The sequence below is a fragment of the Carcharhinus amblyrhynchos genome, chromosome 23 (genome assembly GCF_965287045.1).
Source record: "Carcharhinus amblyrhynchos chromosome 23, sCarAmb.v2.hapA, whole genome shotgun sequence".
In the NCBI taxonomy this organism is placed as follows: Eukaryota; Metazoa; Chordata; class Chondrichthyes; order Carcharhiniformes; family Carcharhinidae; genus Carcharhinus; species Carcharhinus amblyrhynchos.
Genome location: NC_137346.1, coordinates 19,428,824 through 19,447,686, shown reverse-complemented (window position 1 = coordinate 19,447,686; position 18,863 = coordinate 19,428,824). Strand labels below are relative to the sequence as shown.

At 41.6% G+C, this 18,863-nt stretch overlaps 1 protein-coding gene across 15 annotated transcripts in view; it reads right to left on the bottom strand.

The window, feature by feature from the left end:
• Positions 1-16,400: 16,400 nt before the first annotated feature.
• Positions 16,401-18,863, bottom strand: part of myo18ab (myosin XVIIIA b) — a 233,272-nt gene continuing 230,809 nt past the window's right edge. For 11 of the 15 annotated variants that reach the window (XM_080210774.1, XM_080210776.1, XM_080210775.1 and 8 more), the window contains one exon: positions 18,249-18,338. Coding sequence is in view for 4 of the 15 variants with exons in the window: in XM_080210785.1 (XP_080066911.1) it covers positions 18,191-18,338 (148 nt within the window). In the remaining 11 variants the exon portion in view is untranslated. Of the gene's footprint in view, positions 18,339-18,863 lie in introns of all 15 variants that reach the window. The other 4 variants (XM_080210785.1, XM_080210786.1, XM_080210787.1 and 1 more) reach the window with 1 other exon arrangement.

Below are 18,863 nucleotides of genomic sequence, written 5' to 3'. Positions count from 1 at the left end.
GAAGAAATGAGCTCCTTTTCATCAGAACAGAGAATAAGATAGAGATGTTCAAAATTATTGAATGTTTTGCTAAACTATGGAGGCTGGTAGGAAAGCACACCAAATCATCTGGCTCAAACCTGATTAATTATGCACCAAGGTATTTTGTGCCGTATTCCGTGGCGAGGCAGGTCTGTGGGTGAGTAGTCCACTATCCTATCCAGGCACCATCTTGAAAATGCACCCAACATCAGGGACCCATTGTTGAGGAAAGAGGATGGACCTCCTGAAAATTAAGATAGATGTCAGGGAGCACTCAGACTGGAAGATGGATCTCTTGAGAACGAAGGTGGATTTCCAGGCACATTGAGGCTGGCAATGGACCCTGGATTCCATCCAGCCCAAGATACTGAATCTGAAAGGTCCACCTGTAGACATCTATTGCTGTGATGATCTGGGGTCCAGGATTGCTGGCAGTCTCTAATCTGACCACCAGAGGCAATACCCCCAGGCACTGTTCAGGTGAATCCCAACAACTGCATGCCACGTGTTCCAGGTGTGTTTTCTTGCTGGCACTACAGCGAATCAGATGTGTGATTTAGGCCAGCACTTAATCTCAAATGAGGTTCATGCCAGTCTCCAGCGAGTTTCCTGATGTGCCTTGAAGGGTGCTAGGGAAAGATCCCACTGTCAATTCACACTGGCACAAAAACAGGTTTCGGCCCTCTTGCCAAATCCCCCTCACCCCACAACCCACCACTGAAGCAGTTAGTGGGGACTTGGGAGAATTCCACCCTCTCTTCAAAAGAGGACCAGCTCAGAATGATCATAGATTACCTACAATGCAGAAGGAGGCCATTTGCCCATCGAGTCTGCACCGACAACAATCCCACCCAGGCTCTATCCCCGTAACCCCACATATTTATCCTGCTAATCCCATTGACACTAAAGAGGAATTTAGCATGGCCAATCAATCTAACATGCACATCTTTGGATCACCTTACGTAGGGGTCAGAATCCAGAATTTCCCGCAATCTTGTAGAGATAAGTACTGGAGAGTTTAGAGAGTTCACTAGCTGTCACAATAGGATTTATTTTCCTTTCTGTCCCCATCAATGTCCAACTGAATCACTGACTGACAGATAAAACCTGCGCACCTCAGGCCAGTTTAAAGTTTGATTTTTTTTTACCCAGGAGTTCAATGGCTAGACGTGGAAAAGAATGTCTGAGTAGTGATGTGCTGGAGTGCAGAGTGTGGCATGTCCTCTTTCAAAGTGACATGACTTGCTGGCAAGGAACTGCTCAAAAATCAAAGTGCCTGTGGTTCATGCAGAAAAAGAGACATCCACAACTGACGGGAAAGCAATTAAAAACATGAAACATAATATGGAATAATGGTCCCTACAAATGATACTGTTTTGTTTCCTATTCAGCCTCAAAGTAAACTACATATCAAGCAGTGTCACAGAATAAGCTTGCTGAAGGAGGCTGCTGAAAGACCTTCTCAATTGTTCAAAATTGTCCAAGTGAATGTCTTTCAGTTTATAGTTTAATAGGCTGTGAAACTGGTGTCAGTGAGGTCAACTCATTGTGCAAAGTGACTGCTTAATGTCAATCCAGCATAAAGGAATTGAGTTGTGCTTTTCTTAAAAAAGCTAATGCCATTCATTAAAGTCACAGGGGCTTTTGGTTCAGTTCAGCATGCGTGGACTATGAACTGTCTGCAACCAACTTGAAGAGGAGGAATTCTACAGAATTGGGGATTGAGCTGCCTTTGACTTGCACTTGCTCCTAGAAGAGGTTCTTTGCTCTTTGCTCAGTATCTCCTCATAGCAACAGATCGATCTAACATTTGCAAGCCAGTGGGTGTAGGGGTAAATTGGAAGCACCATTCCATAACTCAGCGTGCTGTTGTTACAAAAAAACTAGGCGATGCCACATAAATTCAGTGATAATCTGAAGGAACATTGTGCACTAAAGCAGAACACAGCATTTCTGAATTTCTGCATTTCTGCCACAAGAACTCATCCATGTATGCCAAATCTGACAGGTCCTCAAGGTGAAACGGATTGCAGCTTTTTCTTTGGCCTTATCCATATATAAAACTGCAAATTTCTTACCTCAAACATCCATTCCCTCAAAGAAAGTTCCAGAAGACTGCGATTGGCAGGAATTTGAGCTCATAATAAAAAGCAGCATCATACTGAGCCTAGGAATTTTAATATCTTCAGAAAGGATAAATGATTAAAATTTCAGGTCCAATCCCCCATCTGATTTCAGCTGAAATAGCATTTGGATTAATACAACTGACATTAATGTCCATTGGGCTAGGGAGATGGCAATGGTTCCCACTCCTTGGGCCTGTCAGCTGCAGTTCACTGGTAGCATTCCCAGCTGATTCAGCGGGAAGTAGCTTCAAAGTGCATTCCAAAGATTTGACCACATAATACAGATTGACACATAAATGAAATGGCACTCTTTTTGAGGTGCTCATTTCGGATGAGCTCTTAAACCACTCAGGTGGGCATTTAAATAAAAAGCATGACAATTTTGAAAGAGAGGAAGGGAGCTTTCCTGCTGCCTTGGCTGATATTTACCCCTCAGTCAACTTCCCAAACAGATTACAAAAGCAAAGTGCTGTGGTTCATGCAGAAAAAGAGACAGCCACAACTGACCGGAAAGCAATCAAAAACATGAAACGTAATATGGAATAATGGTCCCTACAAATGATACGTAAGGTGATCAAAAAGATGTGCATGTTAGATTGATTGGCCATGCTAAATTCCTCTTTAGTGTCAATGGGATTAGCAGGATAAATGTGGGGTTACAGGGATAGGGCCTGGGTGGGATTGTTGTTGGTGCAGACTCGATAGGCGAATGGCCTCCTTCTGCGTTGTAGAGGCTGGAAATCTGAAGTAAGCTGGTATTACCCAGGTCAGGCAGCATCAAACTTAGTTAGTAGTCTCAAAACACCAGGTTAAAGTCCAAATGGTATATTTGGTAGCACAAGCTTTCAGAAAGCTGCCCCTTCCTCAGGTGAGTGAAGAGTTGTGTTCACAAATAGGGCATACATAGACACAGACTCAATTTACAATAGTTGGAATGTGAGTTTTTACAGGTAATCAAGTCTTTACAGGTGCAGACAATGTGAGTGGAAAGAGGGTTAAGCACAGGTTAAAGAGGTGCGAGCTATCTCCAGCCAGGACTGTTGGTGAGATTTTGCAAGCCTAGGCAAGTCGTCGGGGTTACAGGTAGTGTGACATGAATCCAAGATCCCGGTTGAAGCCGTACTCATCTGTGCGGAACTTGGCTATCAGTTTTTACTCGGCGATTCTGCGTTGTCGTGTGTCATGAAGGCCGCCTTGGAGAATGCTTACCAGAAGATCAGAGGCTGAATGCCCACAACTGATGAAGTATTCCCCGACAGGAAGAGAACACTCCTGTCTGGTGATTGTCGAGTGATGTTCATTTATCCGATGTGGTAGTGTCTGCATGGTCCTGCCAACGTACCATGCCTCAGACATCTTTTTCTGCAGTTTATCAGGTAGACAACATTGGTCGAATCACAAGGTACGTACCATGTAATTGGTGGATGGTGTTCTCATGCGAGATGATGGCATCTGTATCGATGATCCGGCACATTTTGTAGAGGTTGCTGTAGCAGGGTTTTGTGAAGTGACTATTCTCCATGCGTCTTGTGCATGAAGATGTTGGCATATTGATGTGCGAATTTGATCCCCATGGCTGTTCCATGTGTCTAGATGAAGAGCTTTGGAAGGAATGCAAACTATTCTCCGTAGTTTGCTGCGGACAATAGTCTGTTTGAGGTTGTGTGGTTGTTTGAAGGCAAGAAGTGGGGGTGTGGAGATGGCCTTGGCGAGATGTTTGTCTTCATCGATGGCATGTTGAAGGCTCCGGAGAAGATGTCGTAGCTTCTCCGTTCCGGGGAAGTACTGGATGATGAAGAATACTCTGTCCGCCGTGTCCTGTGTCAGTCTTCTTATGAGAGATATAGGCAGAGTGGATATTCAGAGGCTTTTTCCCAGGGTGGAAGTGTCAATTGCAAGGGGGCACAGGTTCAAAGTGAGAGGGGCAAGTTTTCACACAGTTTTTCACTATGAAGTTTCGGAACTGTCGATCAGTGAGTTGAGCACCATATCCTGTTCTTATGAGGCTGTCTTTCAGTGTCTGTAGGTGCCTGTTGCGATCCTCATCTGAACAGATCCTATGTATACTGAGGGCTTGTCCATAGATGGCTTCTTTAAGATGTTTCGGTGGAAGCTGGAGAAGTGGAGCATCATGAGGTTATCCGTGGGCTTGTAGTACGATGAAGCGCTGAGGTGACTGTCCTTGATGGAGATGCGTGTCCCCAAGAAAGCAACCGATTCTGGAGAGTAGTCCATCGTGAATCTGATGGTGGGGAGGAACTTGTTGATGTGATCACACAGTTGTTTCAGTGATTGTTCATCATGAGTCCAAAGGAAGAAAATGTCATCGATGTATCTAGTGTATACTATCGGTTGAAGGTCCTGTGCAGTGAAGAGGTCTTGTTTGAACCTGTGCATGAAAATGTTGGCATATTGAGGTGCGAATTTGGTCCCCATGGCTGTTCCGTGTGTCTGGATGAAGAGCTTTGGAGAGAGTGCAAATAAGGTTCACCAGGATGTTGCCTGGTCTCGAGGGCATTGGCTAAGAGGAGAGGTTGAATAAATTAGGATTGTGTTCACCAGAAAGACAGAAGCTGAGAAGAGACCTGATAGAGCTCAACAAAATTATGAGAGATATAGGCAGAGTGGATAGTCAGAGGCTTTTTCCCAGGGTGCAAGTGTCAATTGCAAGGGGGCACAGGTTCAAAGTGAGAGGGGGAAAGTTTTCACACAGAGAATTTCACTAATTCTGATGCTCTAATGATGTTAAAGTTATGACTTAGAGCTTTTGCCCATTTTTGGAAACTATACATAAAACCAGGAGAGGTTAAAATTGCCCCAATTTTTTCTAGTTCTTAGCCTGAATTCAACTTTTTTTATATTTCATTTGATTCCATTAGATATAATTGTGTTGATTTGGACAGTTAGTTTTGAGTTGTGTCTCCTCCTCCTCCCGCTGCCACCCCACCCCCCCACAACTCCTGGCAAAGTAGAGCTCAAACTCAATATTTTCACTTCAGATGATTTATATGTGCACTCCACAGTACTTCCCAGCCTGACATACTAACAATTATTTCAAGTCACTGCACAGGACATGTAGCTATAATCCAGTTTCGTATTCATCAACTTATCCCACAGTTCCATAATGTAACTCAGCACAAGTGAACTAAATTTTGCTTACTTCATCTTATAATTCTGGCTAGCAATAGGCAATGCATGTTTCAAAGGGGCTTAGCAAGGCAACATTCCCCATGAATCCAGAGTTTTCACCTTCTTGAGAATTGGTTGGGTAAATCAAACAGAGCTGGCATGTGCAGCTACAACCTTTGGGAGAAAAAGAACCAGCCATTCGGGTAGCTTTTTGTCCCACAGTGTAGTATGTATGGCTGGTTTGGACTAAAGGGCAGAATTCTCACTAGTGTTGTACGCTTTGGTCTATAATCCTAAATGACTGGCTTCAAGTGATAGTCTGCAAAATGTGAGATGGCCTAACATTTGCTCAATGGGGATCAAGGTAAGATTTCAAAAGCACGTAGGCTGGAATTATATGGCTGTTCACACCGGCAGAATTTTCCCATCCCGCTGAAGTGATTTGGCCAAGTGCCAAATTCTCCGACTTTGCTGCAGTGAGAATGTAGCAATGAACAGCCCAGTAAAACCACGTCCGTTGTATGTAATGACAAGAGTAAAATGGCAAACATGAAATAAGAGTGTCCCTCTGAAATTTGCCTTGATAGCATACATGTCTGTCGGTTGCAAGAATCACAAAATATTTTAGTAGCTTCAGTTAATTTCCAATTTGATGAAAGAACTCTGCACTAAAATACAGATGCTTTTGTACCTAGCATCAAGGGGAGTGCAAAATGAAATTGTATCCAAGCGCAAATAAGGTTGGAATTCAAAAATATTGAAGTGGTGAAGCTCGCACCCATTTACTTTGCATACAGTAGGAGTTATGCTGACCTGGCTTGATGCTGATGTTGGGTGTGAAAGACACACAAATTCCCAGCAAACAATTATGGACAAAATTCATCTTAAAAAATAATTCAAACATTCAAAGATAAAACATATTCTAATTTTAGGATGCAACTAGATGGAGGTAATTCAGATGAATGAAAGGTTAAAGCACAAAATTTCCAAATGCAATTATATTTGCAAACCACTGATTCATAATTGGAAAATACAAGCTGTTATGCCACAATAACTTAATCACATGTATATTGCGAATGTGGAAATAATAACTATTTGAAGCTAATTTATTAAATATTTGTATTACCTCAAGTCTCTCCCTCAGCCACTGCCAGGCTCACACTAAGGCTGTGATGCTCCCAAACAACCGGGGCGGAACTCTCCCCAAAAAATTTCTAAGTGCCACAACAGCCAGAATAATGGGGCAATCTGTGCTGATCTCTTAGGCACGCTCTGCAATGCACCACCATCCTCTCATGCTCAAGTCACTTTTTTGGGGTTGGGAGTTTTGTGCTGGTATTGGGAGGGAGGCGGGGAGGGGGCCTAAACATACCGGTGAACCTAGCCTGAGTGCTCGGGCACTGTTTTGCGAGGGTGTCCAGATCGATCAGTGCACACCTTCCCTCACCCCTTGAGCATTAAGACCCCTCCCACTCAGTTCCTGAGCTATTATAGCCTTGGTTCAAACATGGATGAAAGAACTGAATTCCAGAGGTGAGGTGAGAGCGACAACAACCGAGTGCGGTATCAAGGGTCCCTAGTAAAATAAGAATCAATGGATGTCAGGGGGAAAGCACTCTACTAATTGGAGTCATATCTGCTAGATAGGAAGATAGTTGTGATTGTGGAGGGTCAATCATCTTAGCTCTAGGACATCTCGAGGTAGAATAGGTGTAGGGTGATGTGGCGGCGCGGGCTCGTTGGGCCAAAGGGCCTGTTTCCCGTGCTGGGTTGTTCTTTGTTGTTTTTATCTCTGCAGGGGTCCCTCAGGGTAGTTGACCTAGGCTCAACCATCTTCAGCTGGTTCATTAATGAACTTCACTCTACCATGAGGTCAGAAATGGGAATGTTCGCCAATGATTTGACAACGTTCAGCACCATTTATGACTCCTCAGTACTGAAGCAGTTCATGTTCAAATGCAACAATATCTGGATGATATCCAGGCTTGGGCTGACAAGTGGCAAGTAACATTCATACCACACAAATGGCAATGACCATCATCAATAAGTGATAATCTAACCATCACCTCTTGACATTCAATGGTGTTATCATCACCAAATCCCCCACTGTCAACATTCTTGCGGTTACCATTGACCAGAAAGTCAACTGGACTTGCCACATAAACAGTAGCTACAAGAGCAGGTCAGAGGCTAGGGATACTGTGGCGAGTAACTTACTTCCTGATTTCCCAAAGCCTATTCACCAATCACAAGGTACAAGTCCAGAATGTGATGGAATTCTCTCCACTTGCCTGGATGGGTACAGCTCCAAGAAGCTTGACAACATCCAGGACAAAGCAGCCCATTTGATTGGCACCATATCTACAAACATCCACTCCCTCCACCACTGATGCTTAGCAGCAGCAGCGTATACCATCTACAAAATGCACTGCAGAAATTCACCAAAGATCCTTAGACAACACCTTCCAACCCCCATGACCACTTCCATCTAGAAGGACAATGGCATTAGATATATTGGAACGCCACCATCTGCAAGTTCCCCTCCAAACCACTCACCATCCTAACTTGGAACGATATTGCTGTTCCTTTGAAGTTGCTGGGTCAAAATCCTGGAATTCCCTCCCTAATGGCATTGTGGGTCAACCCACAGAACATGGACTGCAGCGATTCAAGGCAGCAGCTCACCACCACCTTCTCAAGGGCAGCTAGGGATAGGCAATAAATGCAGACCAGCCAGTGACACCCATGTCCCATGAATACATTTTTAAAAAAATTAACTATTCCAGGTTTGTAATTGGAATTATGCATCACAAGAATCATAGAACCCTACAGCGCAGAAAGAGGCCCTTTAGCCCATTGAGTCTGCACCGAACATAATCCCACCCAGACCCCATCCCCATATCCCTACATATTTTACTCACTAATCCCACTAACCTATGCATCTCAGGTCACTAAGATGGCCAATCAACCTAACCTGCATATCTTTGGACTGTGGGAGGAAACCCACGCAGACACGACTTAACAGCATCCAATCCACATCATAAATAATATGGTTGGGAAATTAGAAACATACAGCAGGATTTTCTGGCTACGCTCACCCAAAACTGGAAAATTTCACTTGAGGTCAACAGACCTTTTCATGGTCTGTCCCCCACCCCCCAGTACAATTCCTATGGCAGGCAGAATGGGAAAATTTGCTCCAATATCTTTTTTTATTATTATGGCCCTCCCCATTTATCTCAATATTTTAATGCTACTGAATTTGGTTACATGCAATAAAAAAATTGACTGATGTTTTGTCTCTATGAATAAAAAAAATCTTGACTTGTGTTTCTTCCTTGGTAATAAAGTTAAAAATGGGCAACTCGCAACACAAAAATCACATTTTCAACCTTTCAAAATAATCCATTTCAGCTAAAGTCTAAACCTTCCCATGTCGCAATAAGAAAAAGTAACACACATATATTTAGGACTTTACGTATTAATGGAATATGACAGACGTAAATTATGCAATCACAAAAACGACAGTAAAAAGAATCATTTTTGACAGGGTTGCTGCTGGAGCATTGAGATTCCCCACAAGGGAAATTGGAGTTTGTGCTCATTTTAAGTTACATACACAAGGAATATAAATTAATTCTGACATGCAGATTAAAAATGGCATCTCCATATATGATGGCACAAGGGCAGATAGAAATACTCGGATATCTTAAGCAAGTGGTTATTTATCTTTGGCTATGTGTAAATTGCACAATAGTGAATTGCTGAAGACCTTCATTCGCTACCCTAAAGAACATACTTTCCCTTACTGGCTTGCATTTACAAACTGAAAAATCTAGCTTTACAATAGGATCAAGCACTCATATTCAACAAGTCATTTTAAGACCCAACATTTAAACTTCCTTTTGTGCCCCACCACAGCTGGTCAAACCGTTTCTTCTCAGGTACAATTACATTTTCATGCTAGCATTCTATATCTAATCTCTATAGTATAGACCATTCCTGGGTATACAGAGCCATTGGCCTCTGGCCATTCACACCAGTGGCATTCTGCGGTCCCAGCTGTGGCGCATCCCTTGTCCTGGGTTTCCCAGTGGCATGGGGTGGTTTCAATGGGAATTCTAATTGATAGCACTGGAACCAGAGGATACCGCCACCAGCAAACAGCATGCCACCTCCCGCCACCAAAAAAAAATGCTGAGGGAAGACCAGGGTATCCCACCCAATATCAAGGGCATTTGTATCAAAGTTGTTATTAGATTAGAAATCTGGGTCAAAATCCTGTAAAATCCTAATAGCACAGTGCGAGCACCTTCACCATATGGACATCATTCATGGTTTAAAAGTAATGGCTCATCAGCAGCTTTTCAAAGTCAATTAAGGGATGGGAAACAAGGTCCATCAAGTTGTGTCTTCATCTGTCACTTTTCTGCAAACATAGTCATCTCTTAAAAAGGATGAAAAGTGGATAGGGTAATCAACCTAGGACAGCTTGTGTGTGTATTAGTTATAAAAGTCATGCTCAATGGAATTTGCCCAAGTCCCACCAGTAGGTTCAATGCTGCGCACAGCAAGAGAATATGGCAGGAGGCCCAGAAATCAGTTTCAGGCTGCATGAATTTACAACTTGTTCTTCCACTGGTGCCCCTCCTCCATGGTGAGGTGGAAGACCCACCAGTGACCAGTGTGAATCTCATTTGCATCCTGTTGACAGGATGTTAATCAAGGCCCTACTCCCCTTCCACCCCCACCAGATTCTCCATGATGGCAGCAGGAAAATGTGCCTGCATAAAACACATTTGGAACAACGCTGTGTGCCTGAGGCTGGAATTCAGGATGGAGGTTGCCCACAAACTGAGCAGTGGGTCAGGGGTGCATTTATAGGTGGGCCTTCCAGATTAGGTGCCTGGTAAGGTTTCATCTTCCAGCCTCAGAACATTCCTCGTGATCCATCTTTGTTCTCAGTAGGCCCACTTTGTAGTCTGAGTGCTCCAGGTGATCCACCTTCAATTTCAGGAAGTCCACCTTCTTACATCAAGAGTGGATCAATGACGTTGGATGCCTTTCCAATAAAGGCACGTCGGCAGACAATGCACTGTCCGGGCCTGCCCCGTACTAAATACAGCATGAAACAGTTAATTATCACACAAGTTTAAAAATCACACAAGCTGCTAAACTCAGTCACATTGGAAAACAATGAGAAAAACCACAGGTCTCGCTTATAGCAGACCCAGATAAGAATCAAGGACCATAAGCTCCCTGTGACAAAGCAAACACACAAGATCTGTATTGAATTATGTGCAGCTGCACATAACAATGGAACATGTAAGGTTGAAATACTATTGGTTAGACATATAGCTATCGTAACCATGTCCGGAAGTTAATAGATAAATAGAAAGAAATGTGTGCTTGGTGATGTTACAATTAGGTAGACGTGCCCAAGTTATAACTGGACCGCTATGTTATGCATGATGTAAACCTAATTGTTAGTTCTGAGCAGATATAGATAACTTATGTGCAAGTATACATCTTTGATTGATATATGCTAATTTCTTGTAACTGGATCTGAACTATAACTGTACAATCTTTGAATTGGAGTCCTCCCTGATGAACCACTAGTTGAAGCATTGGCACCAATAGCTCATAATAATGAGCTTGTTAAAAACTCCAAGAATCTTTGTCTGGTTTTCTTGAGAGCATGAAGAACACTATAGCTAAATAGCTGTACTTCTCTCCACAACATGCATAATTAGTGAGGTTGAGGCCAAAGATTTGGTGTGTTTCTATGCTACCCTCCACGGTGGGAATCGATCAATGATCCTGTCCTTACCACGGCATTTAGTCACTCCAGAATCAGAATTACTGCTGCTCTAAAATGAATCGAGAAGCTTCTAAGTAAAGCTCGAGATATCCTCCACCCTCTCAACTTTCTGCTCAAAAATTGAACATCTGCAGTTCAGGAAGGAATTTTGAATGGCTGTCAGATGGACAGTTTAATGTAGGTGGGATAAAACTGGCTTGCTGTCTTCTTGGTTTTGAGAAAGGTAGCTCGTGCCTCACAAACCTTAGAGTTCTTTGAAAAAGGTGACCAAAGAGGTGGATAAGGGTAAGGCAGTTGATGTGGTGTATATGGATTTTAGCAAAGTGTTTGATAAGATTCCCCATGGTAGGCTACTGCAGAAAATGCAGATGCATAAGAACATAAGAAATAGGAGCAGGAGTAGGCCATCTAGCCCTTTGAGCCTGCCCCGCCATTCAACAAGATCATGGCTGACCTGAAGTGGATCAGTTCCACTTTCCCACTTTCTCCCCATAACCCTTAATTCCCTTGTCTATCATGAACCTATCTACCCATGACTTAAATATATTCAGCGAGGTAGCCTCCACCGCTTCAATGGGATGATGGGATTGAGGGTGATTTAGCAGTTTGGATCAGGAATTGGCTAGCTGCTAGAAGGCAGAGGGTGGTAGTTGATGGGAAATATTCAACCTGGAGTTCAGTTACAAGTGGTGTGCCTCAGGGATCTGTTTTGGGGCCACTGCTGTTTGTCATTTTTATAAATGACCTAGCTAAGGGTGTAGAAGGATGGGTTAGTAAATTTGCTGAAGACACCAAAGTCGGAGGAGTTGCAGACAGCGAGGATGGATGTTACAGTTTGCAGAGACATAGATAAGCTGCAGAGCTGGGCTGAGAGGTGGCAAATGGAGTTTAATGCAAAAAAGTGTGAGGTGATTCACTTTGGTAAGAGTAACAGGAGTACAGAATATAGGGCTAAAGGATGGACTCTTGGTAGTGTCAATAAGCAGAGAGATCTCAGTGTACATATGCATAGATCCCTGAAAGTTGGCACCCAGGTTGATAAAGTTGTTAAGGCGGCGTACAGTGTGTAAGCTTTTACTGGTAGAGGGATTGAATTTCAGAGCTGTGAGATCATGTTGCGACTGTACAAAACTCTTAGTGTGGCCACACTTGGAGTATTGCGTACAGTTCTGGTCGCTGCATTATAAGGAAGATGTGGAAGCATTGGAAAAGGTGCAGAGGAGGTTTACCAGGATGTTGCCTAGTATGGTGGGAAGGTCTTATGAGGAAAGGCTGAGGGGCTTCAGATTATTTTCGTTAGAGAGAAGAAGGTTAAGAGGTGACCTAATTGAGGCATACAAGATGATCAGAGGGTTAGGTATGGTGGACAGTGAGAGCCTTTTTCCTCAGATGGTGATGGCTAACACGAGGGGACATAGCTTTAAATTGAGGGGTGGTAATTATAGGACGGATGTCAGGGGTAGGTGCTTTCCTCAAAGTAAGGGCGTGGAATGCCCTGCCTGCAGCAGCTGTGGACATGCCAACTTTAAGGGCGTTCAAATGGTCAGTGGATAGGCATATGGATAACATTGGAATAGTTTAGGTTGGAGGGTCATAAGATTCGTTCCACTGGTCGGTGCAACATTGGGGGCCGAAGGGCTGTTATGTTCTATGTTGGTAAATTGAGAAAAGCAAAGCCTATTGAGGAGGATACAACAAGAGAAGCAATCTGTCTCAAGTCCTCTGGTGCTTTTAGTCAAGCAGGATATTAATGTATATACCAGGCTAATGCTTCAGGGTAGGGTTCAGGGAATACTGCATTCTTGGAGGTTTTATCATATTGATGAGATGATAAATGAAGGCCCAGGCTGTTAGTTCAAGTGAATCATAAATTTATAATAGCAAGTAGTCTCACAACACGAGGTTAAAATCCAACAGGTTTATTTGATACAACAAGCTTTCAGAGTGCTGCCTCTTCATCAGGTGGGGTAGGCACTTACTATGCCTACCCCAGTCCAATGCCGGCACCTCCATATTATGGTGTATTTGTCAGAGAAGGGAGTTCGCCCAGCATTCTGGCCAATGTCCTACGTCATTAGCAGAACTAAACAGTCTAAGTCATTGTTATTTCTGGGATGCTGTTGGGTACAAATTGCTACTGCATGGCTTATAAACAATACTTTGTGTGGAACATAAGAACATAAGTAGGAGCAGTAGCCCTTCGAGCCTGCCCCACCATTCAATAAGATCATGGCTGATCTGAAGTGGCTCAATTCTACTTTCCCGCTTTCTCCCGATAACCCTTAATTCCCCTACCTACCAAAAACCTATCTACTCGCGTCTTAAATATATTTAGCGAGGTAGCCTCCACCACTTCAACAGGCAGAGAATTCCAGAGATTCACCACCCTTTGAATAAAGAAGTTCCTCCTCAACTCCGTTCTAAACTGCCCCCCCTCCCCCCCCACCTCCCCGCTTATCTTGAGGCTGTGCCCTCTAGTCCCGCTGTCCTTTCTGAGCAGGAAGAATCTCTCTACCTCTACCCTATCCATCCCTTTCATTATCTTATATGTCTCTATAAGATCGCCCCTCATCCTTCTAAACTCCAACGAGTACAGACCCAGTCTATTTAGTCTCTCTTCATAGTCCAACCCCCTCAACTCCAGTATCAGCCTAGTGAACCTCCTCTGCGCTCCCTCCAAGGCCAAAATATCCTTGCGCAAGTGCAGCGACCAAAACTGCACACAGTACTCCAGCTGCGGCCTCACCAGTGCCCTGTACAGTTGCAGCAAGACCTCCCTGCTTTTATATTCTACCCCCTCGCTATAAAGGCCAGCATCCCATTCGCCTTCTTGATCACCTGCTGCACCTGCAGACTGGGTTTTTGCGACTCATGCACAAGAACCCCCAGGTCCCTCTGCACCGTAGCATGCTGCAGCTTTTCGCCCTTTAAATAGTAATCCCTCCTACTATTATTCCTGCCAAAGTAGATAACCTCACACTTGCTAACATTGTACTCCAACTGCCAGGTCCTTGCCCACTCGCTCAGCCTATCTAGATCCCTCTGCAGACTTTCCACACCCTCCACACAATTTGCTTTTCCACTCATCTTTGTTTTATTAGCAAATTTCGATACCCTACACTCAGCTCCCTCCTCCAGATCATCTATATAAATGGTAAATAGCTGAGGCCCCAGCACCAATCCCTGCAGCACTCCACTAGTCACCAACTGCCAATCAGAATAGCACCCATTGATACCAACTCTCTGCCTCCTATTAGGCAACCAATCCTCTATCCACGCTAACACCTTACCCCCAACTCCATGCCCCCTAACCTTCTGAAGCAACCTTTTGTGCGGCACCTTATCAAACGCCTTCTGAAAAATCGAGACACACCACATCCACCGAAAGTCACATCCTCAGAAATCCAATAAATTTGTCAAACACGACTTCCCCTTAACGAATCCGTGCTGTGTCTGCTCTATCAAACAATTCTTCTCTAGGTGCCTCGCTATTTTTTCTTTGATGACAGATTCCAGCATATTTCCAACAACAGATGTTAAACTAACCAGCCTATAATTCCCTGCTTTTTGCCTGCTATCTTTTTTAAACAGCGGTGTAACATTAGCTGTTTTCCAATCTTCTGGCACTTCCCCGGAATCGAGCGAAGTTTGGTAAATAATCACTAAGGCGTCAACTATCACCTCTGCCATTTCCTTCAGAACCCTGGGATGCATTCTATCTGGTCCTGGGGACTTGTCCACCATCAGACCCACTAGTCGATCAAGCACTACCTCTCTAGTGACAGTAATCGCATTCAGGCCCTCAACTCCTACCATCCTTCTATCTTTAATATCTGGCAAACTATTCGCGTCCTCCTCCGTGAAGACCGAGGCAGAAAACTTATTTAAGGCCTCAGCGATTTCCTCATCTACCACCACTAAATCCCCCCTCTCATCCTCTAACATCCTGGAACATTGGAACGATTCAATAAAAAGTGCTTATCAATGCGCATCATTCTTTTCCCAAACAATTATTCTGGGAAATTTGCATGAGAATTCCATAAATAAGAAATAAGTCTACAGAGAAGCCTGCATTTCAGACTTCAGCACTTCAGAAGCTCACAGAACTCTGAATTAGCTCTGAACAGCAGCTGGTTGGTGGTAAATTACAACTGACTTACTGATTATTTTGATGAATGCGCTAATATCTTTGGCATCTCCCTCCACTCCCCCAACCACATTGCCATTACACTCCTCCCCAGAGAGGGTAAAGCAAAAGAAAAGGTAATGGATGGATGCTAGCTACTCAAGCCAATCACAAATTATCAGATTGCTTCTCAGTTTGACCTTGTACTTGATGGGAAAATGTCTAATGTCTACATCAACTGTCCATGTTTGAAGAAAGCTGGCAAAAGGTAAAAAGACATTTAATAATGCAAAAACTTACTGCACTGAATTTAATGAAAACTTGTAAAGCAAAGGTTAATGCAGCTTAGTGTTATTTTCACTTATCTCAATTGTTATTGATGGATCTTGGTTGAAGTCACCCATGAAGAACTGGTCATATAGTCCATTATTCTTATTTCACAAAATAAATCTTCTTCAGATCCCCAACAACCATGCTTAATTTTTCAAATTTTAATCACTACCAAGTACAGAGGACAACCCACTATTCATAAGTATGCATCTTCAATTAAGTAATAGAAACCATTGCACTGATAAGGAATATTAATTAACAGTTGTAATCTTACAATATTTAAAAAATTAATAGACAATCCTAATCAACATATTTCTTATGCAAGTTAATTATTTTCTTTGAAGACACAGGTCAGCTTTTGATACAAGTACTATATATATTTTATAATTCAAATTAAACTTGGAACTTCATAAATCTGTGCCCAAAAATGTTTTCTTGAAAATTTTATAAAATTTATAGAACATTTTTCTAACAAAGCATTTTCTGTCATTTCTCGAAAATTTATAAAGCAAATTGTTTCAATCTGAAAATAACAACCCATTGAAAAATAGGTTTGAGCACCACATATTCAACCATTCTTTCACACAATAAATCAATTGGTCTTCAGCATCAAATTCAGTTCAAGGTCACTCTTTCAACACAACGCACTGCAAATACAAGCTACATTTACAAGTAACAAATGAATCATCATTGCTTCATGAGTTAAGTTGACATAAGAAAGCCAACAAGAAAAGGACAATGTAAATGAAGAGGAAAATACATCTGTGCATTGTGTGAAAACAATATTGAAGTTATTTTCCTTTGTTTATGAAACTGTAGTACAGAATAACGAAGCTAGTTTGTGAACTCAATTGTAAGACAACCAACAAGTTTATTTTGCCACATAAATAGTCACCAAAAAATACACTTAATAGAGGACATTATGATTTTCCCAAGTTTGCAATCTTCCAAAGCAATTTATATCCATCCTCATCTTACACATTTGCTCATCTGGTAAATCAGTTTCCTTTAAACTATAAGAAATCTTTGAAGCTACGGAACTCTTGGTATTGCAATAATCCAATTTGGAAATTAACTGCAGAACTTTATACATCAGTGCTACGTAATGACTAAATGAATAAAACAGTACCATTTTAATAATATAACAGTACAAATATTAATAAACCTTGCAGCACTGCAATCTGTTTGCAATTATCTGTACTGACTAAAGGTGTACATAGTCTGCATTCTTGGAAAGTGCACAGTGATATACTGAAGAATAGGTCTTCATAAAACTTCACATCCAACACTTATGGCATAATGGAGTCACTGAGCATTCAAGGAAAACTCTCAGAACAGGATTTGTGCTGGCTTTATGAAAGAACATCTTAATATTCCAATCCATCTAACTTAAAAAAAGTGATGTTGCATATAATACATGAAAATAGTGTTTGTAATAATTTTTTAAAATTCCAGCCTTGATTTCAGTGGTCACTATTATTGATTGATAAACAATAATACTACAAGGATTGATTTTGTACTAAAGACAACAATTGTGAAGGAATGACCTGCCATCCTTTAAAGAAAAAAGTGATTAGATATCTAAAACCACAGCCATTTGAATTTACAGAATCTGCTTTTTCCCCCAAATTATTTCCATACCATCATCATGAGCAGACATATGAATCCATCATATTTGTTCTGATTTGCACTATGATTTAATTGAGACTAAAATATGCAGGTTCTTTGATGTTTATGACATTGTGCATCACTTCTTCCAGTGAATAACTAAGCAGAATAGTGAAAAGCAAAGAACATAAATAGAAAATCTATACATTAAAAGGAACTTAACAATTACTTTCAAAAGGCCCATCTTTTCCCAATATCCCCTTCCTAATTAGTTTTCTGTCCCTTTGGAATATTAATCTTGACTACGGAAGATTAAATATACAACTGTCCATGAACTGTGTTTCCGTGGGTGTTGTAGGAAGTGATTAACTGCATCTTATGGTTTTGAGTTTCAAAATACAAGATAAACAGAATGTGTAAGAGTATAGGCATTAGCAAACTACCAACACCACCAAATTCATTTATTTTCAAAAAAGTATTAACATATGCACACACACATCATAGGAGAAAAAGTTTTAAGCCAAAGAGTTCTGTTATTTTGCTATTATTTGAGTCAATGTTTCCAGTCTACAACAGCTAAATAAAAAACTATTCTTTGGCTCAGGTAAAAATAACTGCATGAAAAGCTCAATGGCAGCCTTAGGTCTCAACCAGAGATGACAAGTTTGAATTAAGTTTCGAAAGCAGGTATGGGTAAGAAAATTCAGCCATTGCAATAGAAAAACAAAAACCCTTATATATTACAGGGTTTCAAACTATTTAGTCGAAAACAGCAGATTCCATACTTGTAAGGAATACCAATCATAGTATGCTTAGAAGTTAAAATTTAAATTTCAAGTTAATGCAGTTTACCATGCAAAACTATTACCAACATAATAAAACATCTAGAACTCCATGTATTTCATTCATCCAGTTTGCAATTTTTTTTAAACTGTGACCCAACACTGCAGTATTGTCTCAAGAAATTCAAATCTTACTTGCTGAGCTTTTTCAGTTAGTTTGAACCTGCCTATGAGAACACACTTGTTGCTATGCATTTGATTCCACAATTTTGGTGTCACTGTCACTGTTGCTTAGCAGTCGTTTGGTTGACAACCTGGACTTCAAGGAATCTTCAATATTGTCCATGTCATCATCAGAGTTAATAACAGAGATGTGCCGGCGATACAGAGGAGGGCTATGAAACAAATGGGAGAAAAATGTTTATTATACATCCATTCATACAATTGAAAATTACATTTTTATGCTGCATTTAAAACCGTAGCATCAATGCAATGGTTTTACTTCGAGGAAATACCTAGAAGTTGTACTTTAAACAACTGGAGCAGACTTGACTCCACAGTAAAGAAGAATTTGGCTTCCTCCTCAGGTTTGTTTTGCACTCATACTACAACTTTAGCAGAAATTCAGCTTTAAAATAGTTGCTTCTGCTCAACTAACAGCAAACAGTATATATCTAATTTTGTTCAGAAGTGATACTATGACAAGTTCAAAGTAACTTTCTTGCTTTCCAGCAATTTATGAAAGTAATGCCAGTAGCAGCTGTTAGTTCCTAACAATTCCTTCAACAAAATCCGGAATGCAGATGACATCGTTAGGCTAGAATTAACAATCTATCTAGTGGGGGTCAACAATAATCAAAAGATTAGTCATGCTTCAAATGTTTAGATAATTGAACTCATTTTTTTTCTCTTCTCCAAAT